General features: G+C 49.9%; 1 protein-coding gene across 1 annotated transcript in view; it reads right to left on the minus strand.

The window, feature by feature from the left end:
* Nucleotides 1-5,532: 5,532 nt before the first annotated feature.
* Nucleotides 5,533-15,866, minus strand: part of RTN4R (reticulon 4 receptor) — a 79,372-nt gene continuing 69,038 nt past the window's right edge. The window contains exon 2 of the mRNA XM_075039667.1: nucleotides 5,533-7,548. Coding sequence (XP_074895768.1) covers nucleotides 6,119-7,548 — 1,430 coding nt within the window. The 3' untranslated portion in view covers nucleotides 5,533-6,118. The remainder of the gene's footprint in view (nucleotides 7,549-15,866) is intronic.

Here is a 15,866-nt window from a genome sequence, read left to right on the forward strand (position 1 = left end):
TTAGTACCTGCTGACCTAGAACAAGTCTCAAACTGTACTGAAGGTGGGTCATTTCAAGATTCCAAGTGCCTCATCGTTTAGTGAGTGGGCAGTGTATACCTTTATTTTCATCATGCTTCTCTTTGCCAAGTCTCCATTATCCCTATTTATAGATGCCCTGGGAAGCAATTCCATTAAGTGTCACCTGCCTCAGCATTTCCCCATGCAGTGCCCTAGTTATGGCACAAATCAAGGGGTCTCTAATTAGCGTTTCTGTCCCTAGCCAGATTCCAACACTTGGGCTTGGCTTTACAGGGAAGGTCTCTGTATAATTTCACAGATTCCTTGCCCTCACCATCGTTGTACCCAGAGTTCATGCTGTCTCCAGAGCTTCCCATCAGCAATCGTGACACCACGGTCCAATATCATCCCTAAGAAAACTTTGCCTCTCTTGGCTGTTCTCTGTTCTCCTGCCCACCCCCATCTCTCAATGACTTTGGGTTTTCTTATCCTTTTCTGATTTTGAGGAGGCAGAAACAGCAATAGCTCTTCTCCCTCACTGTCTAATGATAGGGAACTAATCCAGAAACACAGCTTCAAATTAGAAAACCTTCCAGCCTTCATTATTTCTATGCATCATGTTGGTTTGCAGCAAAACTCAGCAGCTCAGATAATCTTCTCTGTGTCAGAGCAGAGAGATATGGAAACACCACTTGCCCACAAAGTTTAGGAGATCCTGTTTAGGAGCAGAGCTCTCACCCCTGTGGAAGTCACAGGCAGCATTTGCCCCATGATCTTCTATGAGCTATTGGGGAAGGATGGGGCAGAGATGCCATCTGCTTGCAGCCCAGGGCCAGGGTTAAGAGCAGGTACTTGCCCTCACAAACAGGTAATTGCAGGCACTACTGCCAGAAGCGGGTTCCAGTCCCTGACACAGCATTGCCAGCTCTCAGCACTGTCCTGAGTCTTGTGCGATTTGGTGTTTCTCTGATGGTTCCCCAACTCAGAGGAGGAGTGGGGAGACTTCAGCCTCAGATGAGAAAAGCTTGGAAACGCGGTCTCCAAAACCAGTACGCAGCTAAGCAGAACTCAGATAAGCTTCATTAAGAAGCCCCACATATTAAAGCTGATTTCAGTCTGGGGACCTGAGTAATGTTTTTTAGCAGTTGGAGAGTCACAGTGCTGCTGTTTGGGGGACCAGCTCGGAAATGGGAGTCCCCTGTCTCAGGGGAAGGGCAGGAGAGGCAAAGGGAACTTGCACGTCCTCTCACTTCCAGGGGAAGAGGGGAGGAAAGCAGCTGCCACAAACACGTTTGAGGCAACTGTAGACTCCTAAAGTCTGAAGCCAAGAGAGACCACTGGCTCTGCCTGAGCTTGTCTCCCTCAGGACATTGCACTTCTTCTAGATCCCCTGCAAGCAGCAAAATGACTGTTCCTGAAACACTGTTGGGAACGCAATCTGCTGTGTGCAGTGGGCAGAGAACAAAGCTACCAAGGTCCAGTGCCTGGCCGTGGTCAGCTTTGGCGGGTCTTGTCCTGCTCCCAGGCTCTCCTGGTCATCGGACGATGTGTTTCCAGCAAGGCTGTTTCAGCAGCTATAGCAATGAGGTTTAAACCCAGCTCTGTGAGGGACTCTCAATGCACAGACCCAGACTTTTCATCTTTTGAAGGCTTGGAGGGGCTTTGCACAGGGAAAGTGAGAAATCCTCAGGAGACCACAGCTTACACTAGAACTGCTTGAGCTACATGTGTCAGAGCATCTAAGTCCTTTCCAATCAACATCTAGGATTTCTTACGAATCAGGCCATTAGTGAGATTTCTTTCACACTGCATTACCCCTCTCTTTCTCCCCTGGCTTTGATCAAACAGGTCTTGCTGATGGAAACGGCGTCAAAGCCACAGCATCCCTGTATAAAATTTTGATCTCAGTGAATCAGTTATCCATTAAAAAAGCGAAAGCTAGCTTTCAAAACCAGTTTGATGAAATTTCTTTTACATAAAATGTGTCTGTGTCAGGTGTTGCAACTTGTCAGAGATAGGGACCTCTGGAGTGAGGCTCACCATACCTGTGTCAGGCACCTCATTTAGGATGGGACAAATCACCACCTGGGGACACACACTTTTGGACTCCACTTCCCCATCCATAGGCAGAGGTACAGTCCCACCTCCCTGCCTTCTGCAGGAGGATGGGAAGACGGAGGGAGAGGGCAGAGGAGAAATACACTTCACGTGTTACCATGACAAGGAGGAGCATAGTCATCTCCTTGGCTAGCCTGGAGCCTGGCGGTGCTTACAGGTGGACCTGAAAAACCTGGAAAAAGCGTTTCTCTTTTGGTACCATTCCTGCTTGTTGCAAGGACAAGAGTGGAGCTGGCAGCAAACGATAAGTGTGGGTCTGTGGAGGCAAATGCTGTCAGAGAAACAAGCATGAACACAGTGTCTTTCTAAGGCCTGTGTTTTTACTGCATCTTCAACTGCGTTATCAAGGGTCTGTATGGTGACAATGCATAGGGGACACTATGTGCTGAGTTGTGCAGCTCTGCACTCTGTGATGGGGAGTCCCTTCTTCCCAGGACAGTCTGGACTCTCATCCATCCAAAGCCATTCTGGCTCCTTGCTGTTGACTTTATTTAATTTCACTCCTGGCATCAGGGACATGAGCAGAAAAATTGACTGTGACTTGCACAGCGAGAAAGGAAGAGAGAGTATCATGAGAGGGGAGCAGTCAACGAGATCCTGAGCCCTGCTTAGTAAATCCCATTTAACTCAGTGACATCTGAGTGTAAAATAGGTCTAGGAATATCTGGAAAACTTGTGCCAACCCCAGCAAAGCACAGAGCAGGATTGAACCTGCCTTCCTTTGAAGTCTCAAACCCTCCCTACCCTCACCAATACCAGAGCTCACCCTTTGTCTCTTCCAAGCTCCTACAGGTGTTCCTGCTATCCACTGTGTCCCTTTCTTCAAGAATTTGTCATTCAAATGGCCTTCTAATGCCTGTAAACACAGAAATTGGCATCTGGACAGCAGGAAATCTAGGAAATTAGCACAAGGGACTCTTCTGGGCTTGTGGCCAATATACAGTCCTAGGAGCCACTGAAAGCACAGCAGAGTCAAGCTCTAGAAAGCAGGAACAGTGTCACTAGGTTGGCATAAAGCGACTCCTAGTCCATTCAGGATAAGTGACAGTAACACACTAGTCTGCTTTGTGTTAACCACAGGGAACATCAAAGCCAAATTCCTATGATGTTGATCTGGGCACGGACAAGCCCAGACCTCAGCTCTGTTCAGGGCCCTTTTAGTTGCTGTGGGGAAATGTCACAACAAGCAGCTGTCCTCTTTTTTCTTTTCTTTTTTTTTTTTTCAGGTTCATCCTGTTTTTTGCCACCTCATCTGGTTTCCTCATGCCCATAAAGCTGTGGGCACTGGTACAAACATTTTGACCACAAGACTCACTAACTACTGTACAAGGGAGACATGCAGTGTGCCCTGAGACTATGACCAAAACAGGAGTTTCCACAGCAGCCCCCCACAGCATCCAGCACTTCTCCTTCTAGCTTTTCTATGGGCTTCGGAGTGGTGCTGACCCCGTGGCCAACCAGGCTGAGCTGCTCCCTGCTACTGTGCTTCAGCTTCATGTGTAGGTTTGAATCCCTCAAGAGTTTGGATGATGCTTTTGGATGAGTACATGAGGACAGGGCTGCTTTGGGCATGCAGGACCTCAGAAAATCCTTCAGCACTGGCATGAAGGGGACAAATTCTAGCAAGTGTGGCAGAAAGCAGCTGGTAATGTACTGATCACTCACCTGTGTGTGTGGATAAGCATGCACACAAACTGCGCATGAGTGCAGGCATCAGGATTGTCAAGGCTGTCTAGCTTACCAAGGCCCTTAGGAATCCCAGCACAGAGCACTGACTTCTTGCTTCATCCTTTGGGCAGGACAATGTATTTGCACGGAAACACGCCTGGCTCCTCTGCAGAGGATGATGCTGGTCATGGAACTGGGATGGCAGCAGTCAGATCTGCTGGGATCCCAGGGCCACGCTGCACAGCATCTCCTGCCAGCGATACAGCTGGTACTGACAGATCAGTCCCCATCTCAGTGCCAAGAGTGAGCTGTTCACCAGTACAGGTCTATGCCACATTTTTTTGCCAGCCCCAGTGATGGATTTGCAGGAGACAGGTCACAAATGCAAGTGTCCGGGCATTGCCCTCCTGTCATTCAAATAGGGGTAAACTGGCTGTGGCAGAGGTAGAAAGTACCCCGCAACACCCCGTGAAGTCGTTGCAGGTGGGCCTCAGATACTGCCCAACTTGCAGCATCACAGTCTCCCTGGGACATGAGCCACCCAAGCACCCGCCCCTGCCTCTTCCCATGGTCACCGTCCCCTCCTCATCAGTCACCAAGCCTAGAGTAAGGCTGGCACTAAGTCATGACCCTGCTGATGTCCTTCACTCCTGGCTTGCCATGGTCCCTCCCTCCTCCACGTGTGGCCGTTGTGTGAAGCCGAGCACCAGTCCCACCGCTGTGAACCCAACGGTGGCCGATGCAGCCTGGAGACCCTCACTCAGCCTGGCTTGCACACAGAGTCCTCCAGTGCCCGTTCCCAGGGTACACCCATGACTGCTCTTGCTCTTCTCTGGCCCGCACTACATGCCACCTGCATGTGACAGGCTGGTCTTGCATGCATAGACCTCAATATCTCAACAGTCTTCCTGAAGAGAGGAGCGCAGAAGAAAATGTTTAGTTTGATAAGGAAAAGCAACCTCCTGGCAAACTCTCTGCCCAACCCTGCCGTAACCTGGAGTACATGCAGAGTGCACGGGGCAGCTTTCTGCAGTACAAGGAGCACACAGCTAGAACTAGGCAGGTGCTTTATGGTCCGCTGGGTGGTACGGGGGCACCCAGACATCAACGGCTTTATTTTCACAGCATCCCGAGGTCGAAGATGGGGGGCATACAGAAGTTGAAGTCACTGGCACAGTGACTCCTGAAGCACTGGTGGCACGGCCAGGAACGGACACCAGCTCTCCAGCACGGCCAGCCCGAGCTGCAAGGCCAGGAGCTGCATGACTGGGGAGATACACCCTATTCCATAAATCCAAGCTCCACTCTGAAACGGCCTTCTGGTTCATTAATTACAGAGCTGAGGCTAGTTATCTGTGCATATCAGAAGAAAAATGGCCCTGCCTGATTTCTTGGGATTGCTTACTAACGTTCCTCTACCTGCAACCTGGAGTCCTCAGCTCCATGGTGCTGGGCTCATATTTCCTGCTGTTCTGAGCATCCTGAAATATGAATGATGTTGGGTGAATTCATGGGACAGCTTCGAAGGGAAACAGGAGCATTAGCAGAGCATGTTTCATGCAAGGAAACCCTTTGTTGGCACCACTTAAAGATTGCATAACCCTGCGGAGTATGTCTTATTTATTACTGTCGTGTTAAACGCCCAACCTGCCTTCAGATCACGGATTATTCAACATCCTTTTAATTTTTCAGCTTTTCAGCTGGTTAGCATACCTCATCCCCTTGCAGATGACAACCACTTAGCAAAAGAAATCTTTATTTTATATTTTTTTTGTATACTTGTACACAAGTAAAATAAAATGCATATCTATATATACTGCAATCTTGTGAAGGAAAAGGTAGCATTCTTTAACAAATGCTGCCCGTAAACATGGTGTGATGGAATGAATACGGAAAAACTGCAATATTCATAAACATAGGATTAAAACAGCATCAAATTCATTACCTCTGCAAATGGGAACCTGCAATACTGTTCAGTGTGATGTCAAGTTACAAACAGATTTTAGACATTCTTTTCGGAGCATTTCTTACACTTTTTTTTTTCCTGTAAATAAACCGTATTTCTTTACCATCTGCTGTAGCAAAAGCTGCTTTGTGGGCAAGTGCAGTTCCGAAGACCAAAGGTATAATTCACAGGTTTCAGGACAAATAAATTATGTACATCTTGGTGTTTGTCTTTTGTGTTTTTTGTTTTTTATAAAGGCATCCAGTTAACTTTTGTGTAACAAAGCTTTCTCAGGGTGGATGGTAGTTTTGCTTTTGTTTGCAACATTTATGGAGGTCAGCAAAAGTCTAGTATTAAAGTGTCATCAACCCAGGAAAAGAGTTAATTTTAGCAGAATAACAGTAAGCTCCACACCAAGGGGGGGATCAAAAGGCTTAGGCTGAGCTGTAAGGTGGAGCTGTTTCCTTGCTGGGTGAGGCGGCACTGGGCCTTTGATTTGTTCTTTTTAGAGCAGCCCTGCCTCTTTTTGGTTGGGACTGTGGAAGGTTCAATAGGCTCTAGAAATTCGGGTTTCAACTTGGTCAATGGAGGGTCTACAATGCTGGGGAAGGTCCCAAAGGGGGAATCGTTTATTTGCTTGTTGCTGCCATTTTTGGAAGGGTCCGTCTCAACGTACTTGGTTTTGGACATGTTCTCCTTGTCCTTGAGAGGGTTGTTGGAGGATGGCCGGCTGCTGTGGGAAGAAGGACCTGCCTTGCCTTTAGCTTCGTAAATAAAAGACTTATCTGTTTCTGGCTGGCAGCACTTCGGGGAGCCGTCGTGGGAACCGAGAGGAGGGACCCCGGTTGGCAGTTTACCAGATCTGGTCTTAGTGCTAAAAACGCTTGTTCGTATCTGGTTGAAGGAGTCGACGCACCCTTCCAAGTCGGCGCTCTGCAGCCTTTTGAGGTCTCTCCCTGCCAAGCGGGGGGGAAGGTGGCACTCCAGCTCCGAAGACGATCCTTTAAACTGCTTAAACCAATTCCAGAGGGACCTAGCCTGGCAGTCACAGATCCACTGGTTGCCATTCAAGCGCAGGTACTGGAGGGACACCAGGGGAGCCATAGTCTCCCCCGTGAGAACGGTCAGGTTGTTGTTAAACAGATACAAGGTCATCACTTTCCCAAGGTCATGAAAAGACCGGCGGTGAACCAGGCTGACTCTGTTCTGGTGCAGAAGCAGCCGGTCGAGGTTGATGAGCCCGCGAAAGACGTTCTCTGACAAGCTCTTGATTTTGTTACCATGCAAAAACAGGTAGGTGAGGTTTGCGAGATCTATGAAGGTGTCGTCCAGCAGGTTCTGCAGATTATTATCCTGAAGGTAGAGATATTGCAAGGAGAACAACCCTCGAAAAAGCCCTGTGGAGAGCTCCAGGAGCCCACAGCGATCCAGGTGTAAGGTGTGGAGGTGAACAAGACCCCGGAAAGTGACAGGGTTGATGGATTTCAGGTTCGTGTTGTCGCTGAGATCCAACTCCTCCAGTTTGTTGAGCCCATAGAAGGCTCCGGGCTCGATGAGGCTGATGTTGTTGGAGTGGATCCAAAGAATCGTCATGTTGCGGCAGGAGGTGAAGCTGGTAGACCTCACAAGGGTTATCTTGTTGTTGTGCAAGAAGATGCGCTGGCTCTGGATGGGTATCTCAGTGGGGATTGCTGTCAGTCCTTGCTGCTGACAACTTATTGTAATCTTCGGTTCACTGTAGCATACACACGCCCCGGGGCAAGACTCCACTTCTGACTGGATGTTCAAGCAAAGCACCAAAATCAGCAGTTTGCTTCCTAAAGGATAACAAAAATAGTATGCAAATTAGCCAGGGTCATGGGAGAGCTCTTTTCTTTGCAACTAATAGATGAGCCTGAAAATCACCCTTCTAAGTGCGTTACCACTAACCACAAACTACACATGCCAGGGGAGCCAAACAATTAAAAAGCAGAATTAAAAATGCTCTACCACTCAACGCAATAGCTAAAATCAATATACACTTGCAGTGACAAAGTTTGAGAACCTCCTCAGCCTTTCACACTTGGGAGGCCTCTGACTTTGGTGGCGAGAGTGATCATCATCATGTATTTGCATCACGGGTCCTGAATGCACATCTAACACAAGCCCTGTTCCAGAGACCTTACCTCTGAGCAGAGGGGTTGTCTTCTGGGGGGCCATTTGTCTCTGCCACAGGCATATTTAGCACAGTTCAGCCTACGGGAAAGCATCTGCCCAGCCATGGCCGATGCCTGCAGCCACGGGGCTGTACTAGGCAACTCTGCGTCCCATTGCAGCAGTGCCACCAGCTCCTTGCTTTCTGGGATCATTGAACAATTCTCCAAAACAAGCAGGTGTCCCCAGATTGCACTCAAAACGTAAGACGGAGATGTGGCTTTTGTGACTTTCCATGAACAATTTCAGACTGATTTGGTCTTCCCGTAGGAAATAACTGTGAGGGATTCCCAGAATAACTTACAGGTCAGACCTGCCCGTAGAGGTCTCAGGGCCAAGAGCATCCTTTCCTCCTCTCGGTCAAACCTTTACACCACATATTCTTGCTTCCCTTCCTCTCTCCCCTTTTTTCCCTTTGAATCTGTGCAGCCACCAAGGAAGAGGAGAAAACAGCACATTTTTCCATAGAGGGCAGTTGGGCAGGGATGGGCAGAGGCTCTGCATCTTCTGGAAGTGGACCTGGGAGGGAGGGTTAGTGTGAACCTCCAGCTGAGAGACCTGCAGAGATACCTGCTGTTCCCTACCCATGGTGGGGAAGGCGGGGAAAAGAGGCAGTTTCAGCAGTGTTTTCCCAGCAATTAGCAGCAAGTAATTAGATTGCTTCCTCTAAACCACATACGGGAGCTAAAATGAATGGGCAGCAACTGTAGCAGCGGGAGGCTCTGTTTGTGAAATACCACGTGCGAGCAGGGACACGTGTGTCTCCTTCCCAGCTCATCACAGCACCTCTGGCAAAAAGACACGTTCCTCCCCATCGCTGGGGATCGCCAGCCCAGGGACAACAGCAGCTTTCCCTCTTCACTGTTGTGGGAGGTTTTTCCTTCCTTGAAAGACTGCAAATATTGTTCAGGCATGTTGATGCCTCATTACACCTTAAGGTAAAATAGCAGAGTTCAAAAAGTCAGGCAGGAAAGGACAACGATGCAGAAGGGGATAAACTGGGGAGACTGGAGAGCGCCTGGTCGCATCCAGCCACGTGTGCAGCGTGCTGGCTCCCACAGGGCCAAATCCTGGAGACAGCAGCTGCATCTCACAGAAAAGGCTGAAAGGCAATCATGTTGCTAATGAAATCACATCATCTCTGCATCGAAGTAGCAACTTCAAACCCCAACGATAAAGGATTAAATCATACAGAAATCTCACCAAACTGTTTACTAAAGCAATAACAAATGTATCGGAGAAGCCAAGGTGGGAAAGTTGCTTTTCTGCAATCACAGGCTGGGATCCCAGGCCTGAGTTTCAGTCTAGTCAAAATAATTCACCATGCGCAGCTAATAAATCTGTGGTGATCCAACAGTCCAATATAGGCGGGAGACTCCTATATATCATAGTCCACATGGGAGAAAAAATAAAAGCTCAGCATGCAGAGATAATTTGAGCCTGATATTATTAGCTGCTGAGCATCCCTGGAAGGCAGTGTGTTGAGTGCAGTATTATGACACATTCTGGCTGGCTTGTCGTGTTTTGACATATCACGTCCCATTGTATGGAGCAAAGTAACACGAGACAAGAGAAATCCCTTGCTGGAGACATGTCACACCAAGAGGAGCCTCCTGGGAAATTAAAACAAAGGCTGGCAACTCTCTGACCAGCACAATTCCTCACCAGGCGATAATGAAAACCTGTAGCCAGAGAAATAGGACTTTCTGGAGCCTCTTTCTTTAGTTTTGTGAGTCAGATGATGGGGGCCCGGGGTGGCTCTGGAGCAACGGGATTCACCTCTCCACTCAATACCACCCACCGCTGCAGCAAACCAGCGCTCGGACTGCAGACACCGCTGCAGCCTCCACGGCTCTTCCCAGCTGCTCCTCTCTGCCTTGGCAGTACTGCAGGGGCTACAGCCTACTCAGGGAAAATCCAACCACAACCCGGATGCATCCCACATGCCTTATAAATATGTGACACGCTCACAGCAGAGTGAATGCAAAGATCCATTCCTATGGGAGAGGAATCACAATGACAACACTCCTGTTCAAGCTCCAGCCAGGGGAGCCAAGTGCATAATAAATATATGTATACATGGGGAGAGAAAGAGAGAACATGAAGCAGCCGGCAGAGAACAAGCCATGCATATGAATGCCACCCTGCCCTGTGCCACCCCCTCCTGACAGCCATGCTTCTGCACCCTCTGCATCACTCGTGCATTGAGCGTGGACCACCAGCCCTTTCCTACGGAGAGAGCTGCTGGGGCCGGGCAGCAAGGTCCCGTCCCAGCTTTTGGGTGCACACAAGGCTGGGAGCACGCTACGGCTTCTCCCCAGCACAGAGGAGCAGAAGGGAAGGGGCAAATCCTGCTCCCCTCTGAACCACGGCTTTTCTTCTCCTGCTGCCGATGCCTCTGAGGCTGCCGGGAGCTTTGAGTCAGTGGCACTGATAGCCGGCTGCCAGTGGAGCAGCATAGGGAAATTAATTACAGGCAGGGCTAGCCTGTGTGCTTTAATTAGGGACCTGGTGTTCATGAGCTGCTCGGATTAGCTCCTTCCACCGGAGACAGTTACTGTCAATCATCCCCTGAAGCTTTTTTCCAGTTAGTTTCCCGCCGCGCAGCCCAGCCACGTCCTGACCGATCCATGACAAGCTCAGCACCCAGCAGTCGTCAGAGGCTCCCTGGCCGGCGCAGAGCCCGAAGCAAGGGCAGGAGTGGGTGCCATCCGCAGACAGCCTTGGGAAGTCAAGGTGATCCTCTTTTCCCGAGCCAGACTGGGGTGTGCTGTGGCAGAGACCGGAGGGACCGTGCCTTGGACTTCCCCTGCTCCTCCAAGGAGCTTCTCCATCACCGGTGTTCAACCAGTAACTGCGCCTTGTGCTCGGTGTGTCCCAGACCACAGTGGCCACCAAGTGCCGTGAACCAGCCAGACCTTGCACCAGGATAGTTTCATCTGTCCAGTTCCAGGCAAATATTACCTTGCTTTTTTCTGACCAGGTGCCAAGTGACCGCTTTAGGACAGGGATGAGCACAAGGCAGGGTCCTGGGACAGGAAGGGTGCCAAGACCTGGCATCAAGGCACATTAACACAAATGCACAGTTTTAGGATGGTTTGAAGCCCAGCAGAGCTTGTTCCTGTCTGCCTGGAATATACCCTCATATTTTCAGGTAATCTCTTGCTCTAGACCAAGACCTGCAAGATGGAGACAGGCCAACAGTATCACTGCCCTGTGCCCCGGGGGCTGGAGCCCATCAGCTGGAAACAGGCACCTGTTTTGGGGCCCAATATCATGACTCAAAGCACAGACCCAAGTCCCTTTACGCTGAACCAAGCACCGCAGCATGGCGTGGAGCATCACCTCACTGCGCCTCGTGCTCTAGCACAGAGCTGGGGCCATAATGCAGGGGAAGGAGCTGAAGCACTGATCCGGGGACTGTACTGCAGAGGTGTGTGCAGCAACCGGGCACCCCAGTGCCCATCAGCTGGGCACCCTGGCACAAAACCAGGCGCTCCACCTTCTTCTGTTCTCCTCCCCACCTCCCCTTGTTCCTCCCCCCTTCTGATGACCTCCTCCTTTCCAACCACCATGTCCCAGGACTTGGCCAGCTGAGGGCAAGGCAGCACCCAGGCAAAACAGAGAGGCTGGGATACATCCTGGCCATGCCCAGAGCTTGTACACTGTCCTGTACACCACGCTGCAGCTTGTTTCCCTTGGCACAAAGCAGAGGGGAAGGATGAAGACCCTCAGGGGCTGGCCGGGCAAAGGTCACACAGACACAGCTTGGAATTTGCCAGGAATAGTGTGAGTGTCGTGGGCTTCTGCTCCTCTTGGGAGGCACCAAGTATCCCTGATGCTGAGGGGTCCCAGTGGGTGCTGCCCTGAGCAGAAAGGTCAAAGCCCTAGTTCGGGGCAGATGATGAGAATCCAGAGGACCTGGGCAGAAAGAGCCCAGCTACTCTGCAGCCTGGCTGGCACAGGCAAATGCCATCGTTTGTTTTCTTGGAGCTCTGGGTTCAGCTCTGGCTTTGGGCTCCTTCCTTTTCTGGGAAACACACACCCTGCCCTTAGTCCAGAAGTACAGGAGAAATTCACTGGTGCCACAGGCAGGAGGGAGGTCAGAAGGTCCACTGTGTGCCCATTCCCAGAAATACATGCCAAGCCCAGCTCCCAGTGGGGAACTACAGCATCCTTCCCTTCACCTGCCAGATAAATCCAACCGGAGTTCTGCGTACGCAGTGTGCTCCCACCACTGCCGACTGACTGACACCGGACCCTCGACCACCTGCTGGACTCTGCCACCTTCAGGACTCAACCTTAGTGCCCAAACTTGAGAAAAAGGGTCTTGGTGTGACATCCATTCCCTCATCTCTTAGACAAGAAGCCACTCCTACCCCTTCCAGAATATGATTAAAACTTAACTGGATAGTTCCAGTCAAAAGCAAAAGATGAAAGAAAATCCAGTACCTGGAACCTTCAGTCCCTCCAAGACGTTGGCTTTGAGTTTAGCATTTGTTCCTCCAGAGCTTTCTTAAAAGCCAGAAACCTCCTTCAGTCAAACTGCCGCACTTCCCCTTTGCCATCTCAGAAGTGTTATGACTCATGGAACTGGGAAGCAATTAAAGTGGGTCCATTATCTGTCTTTCCGCTAGTCCCCTGTGCGATCGCGTTGTCAAACATGGCAATTAGAAAGAAAAGGCTCCGGGGGCCTCTAATAGATGCTTTGCAAACTTTTTAAGAGGCCAAAGCAAAATGCAATTTTCTGCAGTTTGCAGAGCCGTGGCCTTTCTCTGCCGCTCTGCACTTGTCTCTATTGATTTGGAGATATTATAATGCGGCTTTCCTACAGTGGAGGGTCAATAATCATTTGAATTCTCTCCTGGTTGGACATAAAGGGAGTACTTTACAATACAAAGCCTTTTGCTGATGCACACAGCATTTTGCCTTTGTTTATAGTACGGAGACACTATAGCTGCTTAATTCCCTGTTCTGAACACATATTGTTTGAAATTCAGCACATCGCTTTGAAAGACACTCTGCAAAGCAGCTTCAGCGTCTCCTGCTTTGTCCTGTGGCCAAAGGTGGGGTCTACGCGTGTGAGTGTGTGTGTGCCAAAAGGAAGAGGGCAGCACTTTTACGCATTTCAAGTCAAAGGCGAATTGAGAGGTTTATGAGGAAGGAGAATTGGTTTGGACTAGTCTCACCCCAGGCTGGAGTTTCCCTCCCTCCTCCCTCCTCCCTCCGCTGCGGAGAGGTAGGCTGGTTCGTGACGGTGCAGCTGGAGCGGCTTTAGGGTGAGAAGGAGAGGAGCGATGCTTTGCCACCACACAAGCACCTGGGAGAAGCAACCGGTGTCCCAGCCCTGGGGACCTGAGGACCTGGAGCAGGTACGAACAGACCAGGTCCAGCACACAGGTGCCCACTGCCCTGCAAGCGTCCGCAGGCAGCTGCCTGGCAGCCAGCTGCAGCAGAAAATTCTGGGGCTGTTGCAAGTCCTGTGGCGTATCTGCAGCTCTGTGGGGATGCGGGGGTGTCAGGCACCCCTCTCGAGGTGAACAGTCAGTGGGGAGATGGGGAACGCAGCTCCGTGTCTGCTCTGGGGCGCTGAATTGCTCTCCAGGCTCGGCTGACTGGGTCAGCTCCATCTCCGTGGGCCACTGCCGGAGCTCAGAGTCCCAGCTCACACCAAAACACCTACGCCCTGTTCCGGTGCCAAATCCCAGCTGCCTAAAAATAGGCGGCTAATTACCTTTTAGACACCCTTGAGGGTCTGAGATGCCAACACGCCTGCTGGCAGATTTGACGCAGCTCCTCTAGTAGACCTGTGCTTTTCCAGCCGCTGGAGCTGGGTCTGATATAAACGGCAGCAGGCAGCAATGTTTAGGCACCTGAACGCCACCCCTAACTTCTATAGGTACAGTCTCTGATCCCACACGCCCTGGGACTGCGTCCAGATCCATTAGCCTTTGGGACTGTAGTGCTCTTCATTCCCTTTGGCAGTACAGCCTCAGTCCTGCTCTTTGGTATATCCAGCCTCTACCCTGAACAAGACAGGATTTCAGCAGAAAAAATACCATGCATGGTCAGAAATGAAAGGTCATTTCCATAATGCATCCAGGCAGGGGATGGAGGCAATAGATGTGCCATTTCCTAACTTCTAGGTGTTCATCTTTTCCACCTAAATCATACTCCCTTAATGTGATTTTTGGACTTAATATTGCAGGGATATTTTTAAGGGAAGAAGGTAAAAGCGAGTTATATCATGTGCAATTCTTAGAATCCATCCTCACAAATCTCCAGAGGGGTTTGAATGCTGATTCTTCAGCACTGCTTAGGGCTGAGCTACACGACTCATTACGTGAGCTGAGTGCAGCACAAACCTTAACCAGGGCAGCTCCATCCGTTCGGAGGTGTGTGCCCAAGCAGCTCCCGGACGGTGGTGCTCCCCGTCCCTGCCAGGGGCTCTCCAGTGCTCCCAGCATTTTGGCAGCAGCGTCAGTTTAGCCTAACAACATTTGGGCAGGGTTATACTTTTGGTGGTTTGCCAGCATTTCCCTCAGCAACATCAGGGAGAGAAAGGAAAAGGTGATAGTTAACAGTATATTTCAGCCAATTTGAATACGAATTTGATGAGGAGCAAAAAAAAAACCACCAACCAGTCTCTTCTCTAGCCAGAGGGTTTTCCTCCTGCTGAATTTCAAAGGCTTGCTGCAAGCCACGGAGGTGTGAAGGAGTCTCAAAGAAAAGGTCACCAGAAACCTTCACAGGGGAAAATATCAAGGGATTTAAATACAGGAGTCATTAGGTCCCTGTATAACAATAACACTAATATAAATTATTATAGCCTAGTAATGCCCTGTGAGGCCACGAAATGAGAAAGAGAAAAGCCCTCCTTGTAATACAAGAACGTGAGAAGAGCTGCACAGAGTCAGACAAGAGCCCACTTGGGCTGGTCTGACACAGTGGTCAGGAGCAGATGCGGACGGAAAGGCAATACTAAATGGTGTGAGCACTGCCCTGGCATCTTCTCCAAGCCCCGTGCAAAGAGTGTCCCAGGGCCTGCCTGAGGCAGAATTTCCCTGTCTCCTTAACAGACTATGAAACCTTCTTTCCAGTCTCTCAGGTCTTCTCCAAGCCCTAGGTCATTGTATGAATGCTGGTCCAGACATTTTTGCTGTACTTCTCTGCATCTTTTCCAGGTCCTCTTCACCGCAGGGGTGGGAGGACGATACTTGGGATGCAACTGCAGCATGGACTTACGCAGAGGTTTAGTTGTCCTGCTCTGTCCCTTACAGCTCCTGCACTCTGCCTGCCATCGTTCAGCATCAAGCTGAGCTTTGCAGAGAGCCCTCCACAAAGTCCCCAAGATCACTTTGCTGAGTGGCAATAGCTCATTTAGAGCCCATCATTGTGTTTGTTTAGGTAAGGGTCTGGGCTGTTTGCCAGTGTACATTACTTTGTATTTATAAATGCTGAATTGCATCTGCCATCTAGTCTGTGGTTATGAATTTTACCGTGAAACCCCTTGCTGCAACAAATCATGTGCCCAAATATCCACTTTCCTTCAAGCAGAAATATTATCATAGTTCACAGTTGTGCCCAAATCTTAAAATGTAAGCTGGCTGTAAGCAGTGACATCCTCCTGATCCAGCAGGCAGCTGCAGCAGTAGTTCACAGAAATAAGGACTTGGTAATCCCTACCTATCAACACAGGTTAAAGATGCTCCTTAAAATGGTTTACATAAAAAGAGGAACAAACTTTGCTGGCATCTTTGAGGTGAGGTTATTCTCTCAGGCATTAAAAAGCTGACCTAGTTATCACTGTTTCCTATGGACAGGCATAGGAAAACCCTATGGATATCCTAGGCCATGCTTCAATGAGTGCTCTTGCCAGCTCTGTGCTCTGCCATCTCACCTGGTGGGACTGAGTCTCTGCCAATTCTATCAGCAGAGGCAG

The sequence above is a fragment of the Buteo buteo genome, chromosome 11, assembly GCF_964188355.1.
Source record: "Buteo buteo chromosome 11, bButBut1.hap1.1, whole genome shotgun sequence".
Classification (NCBI taxonomy): Eukaryota; Metazoa; Chordata; class Aves; order Accipitriformes; family Accipitridae; genus Buteo; species Buteo buteo.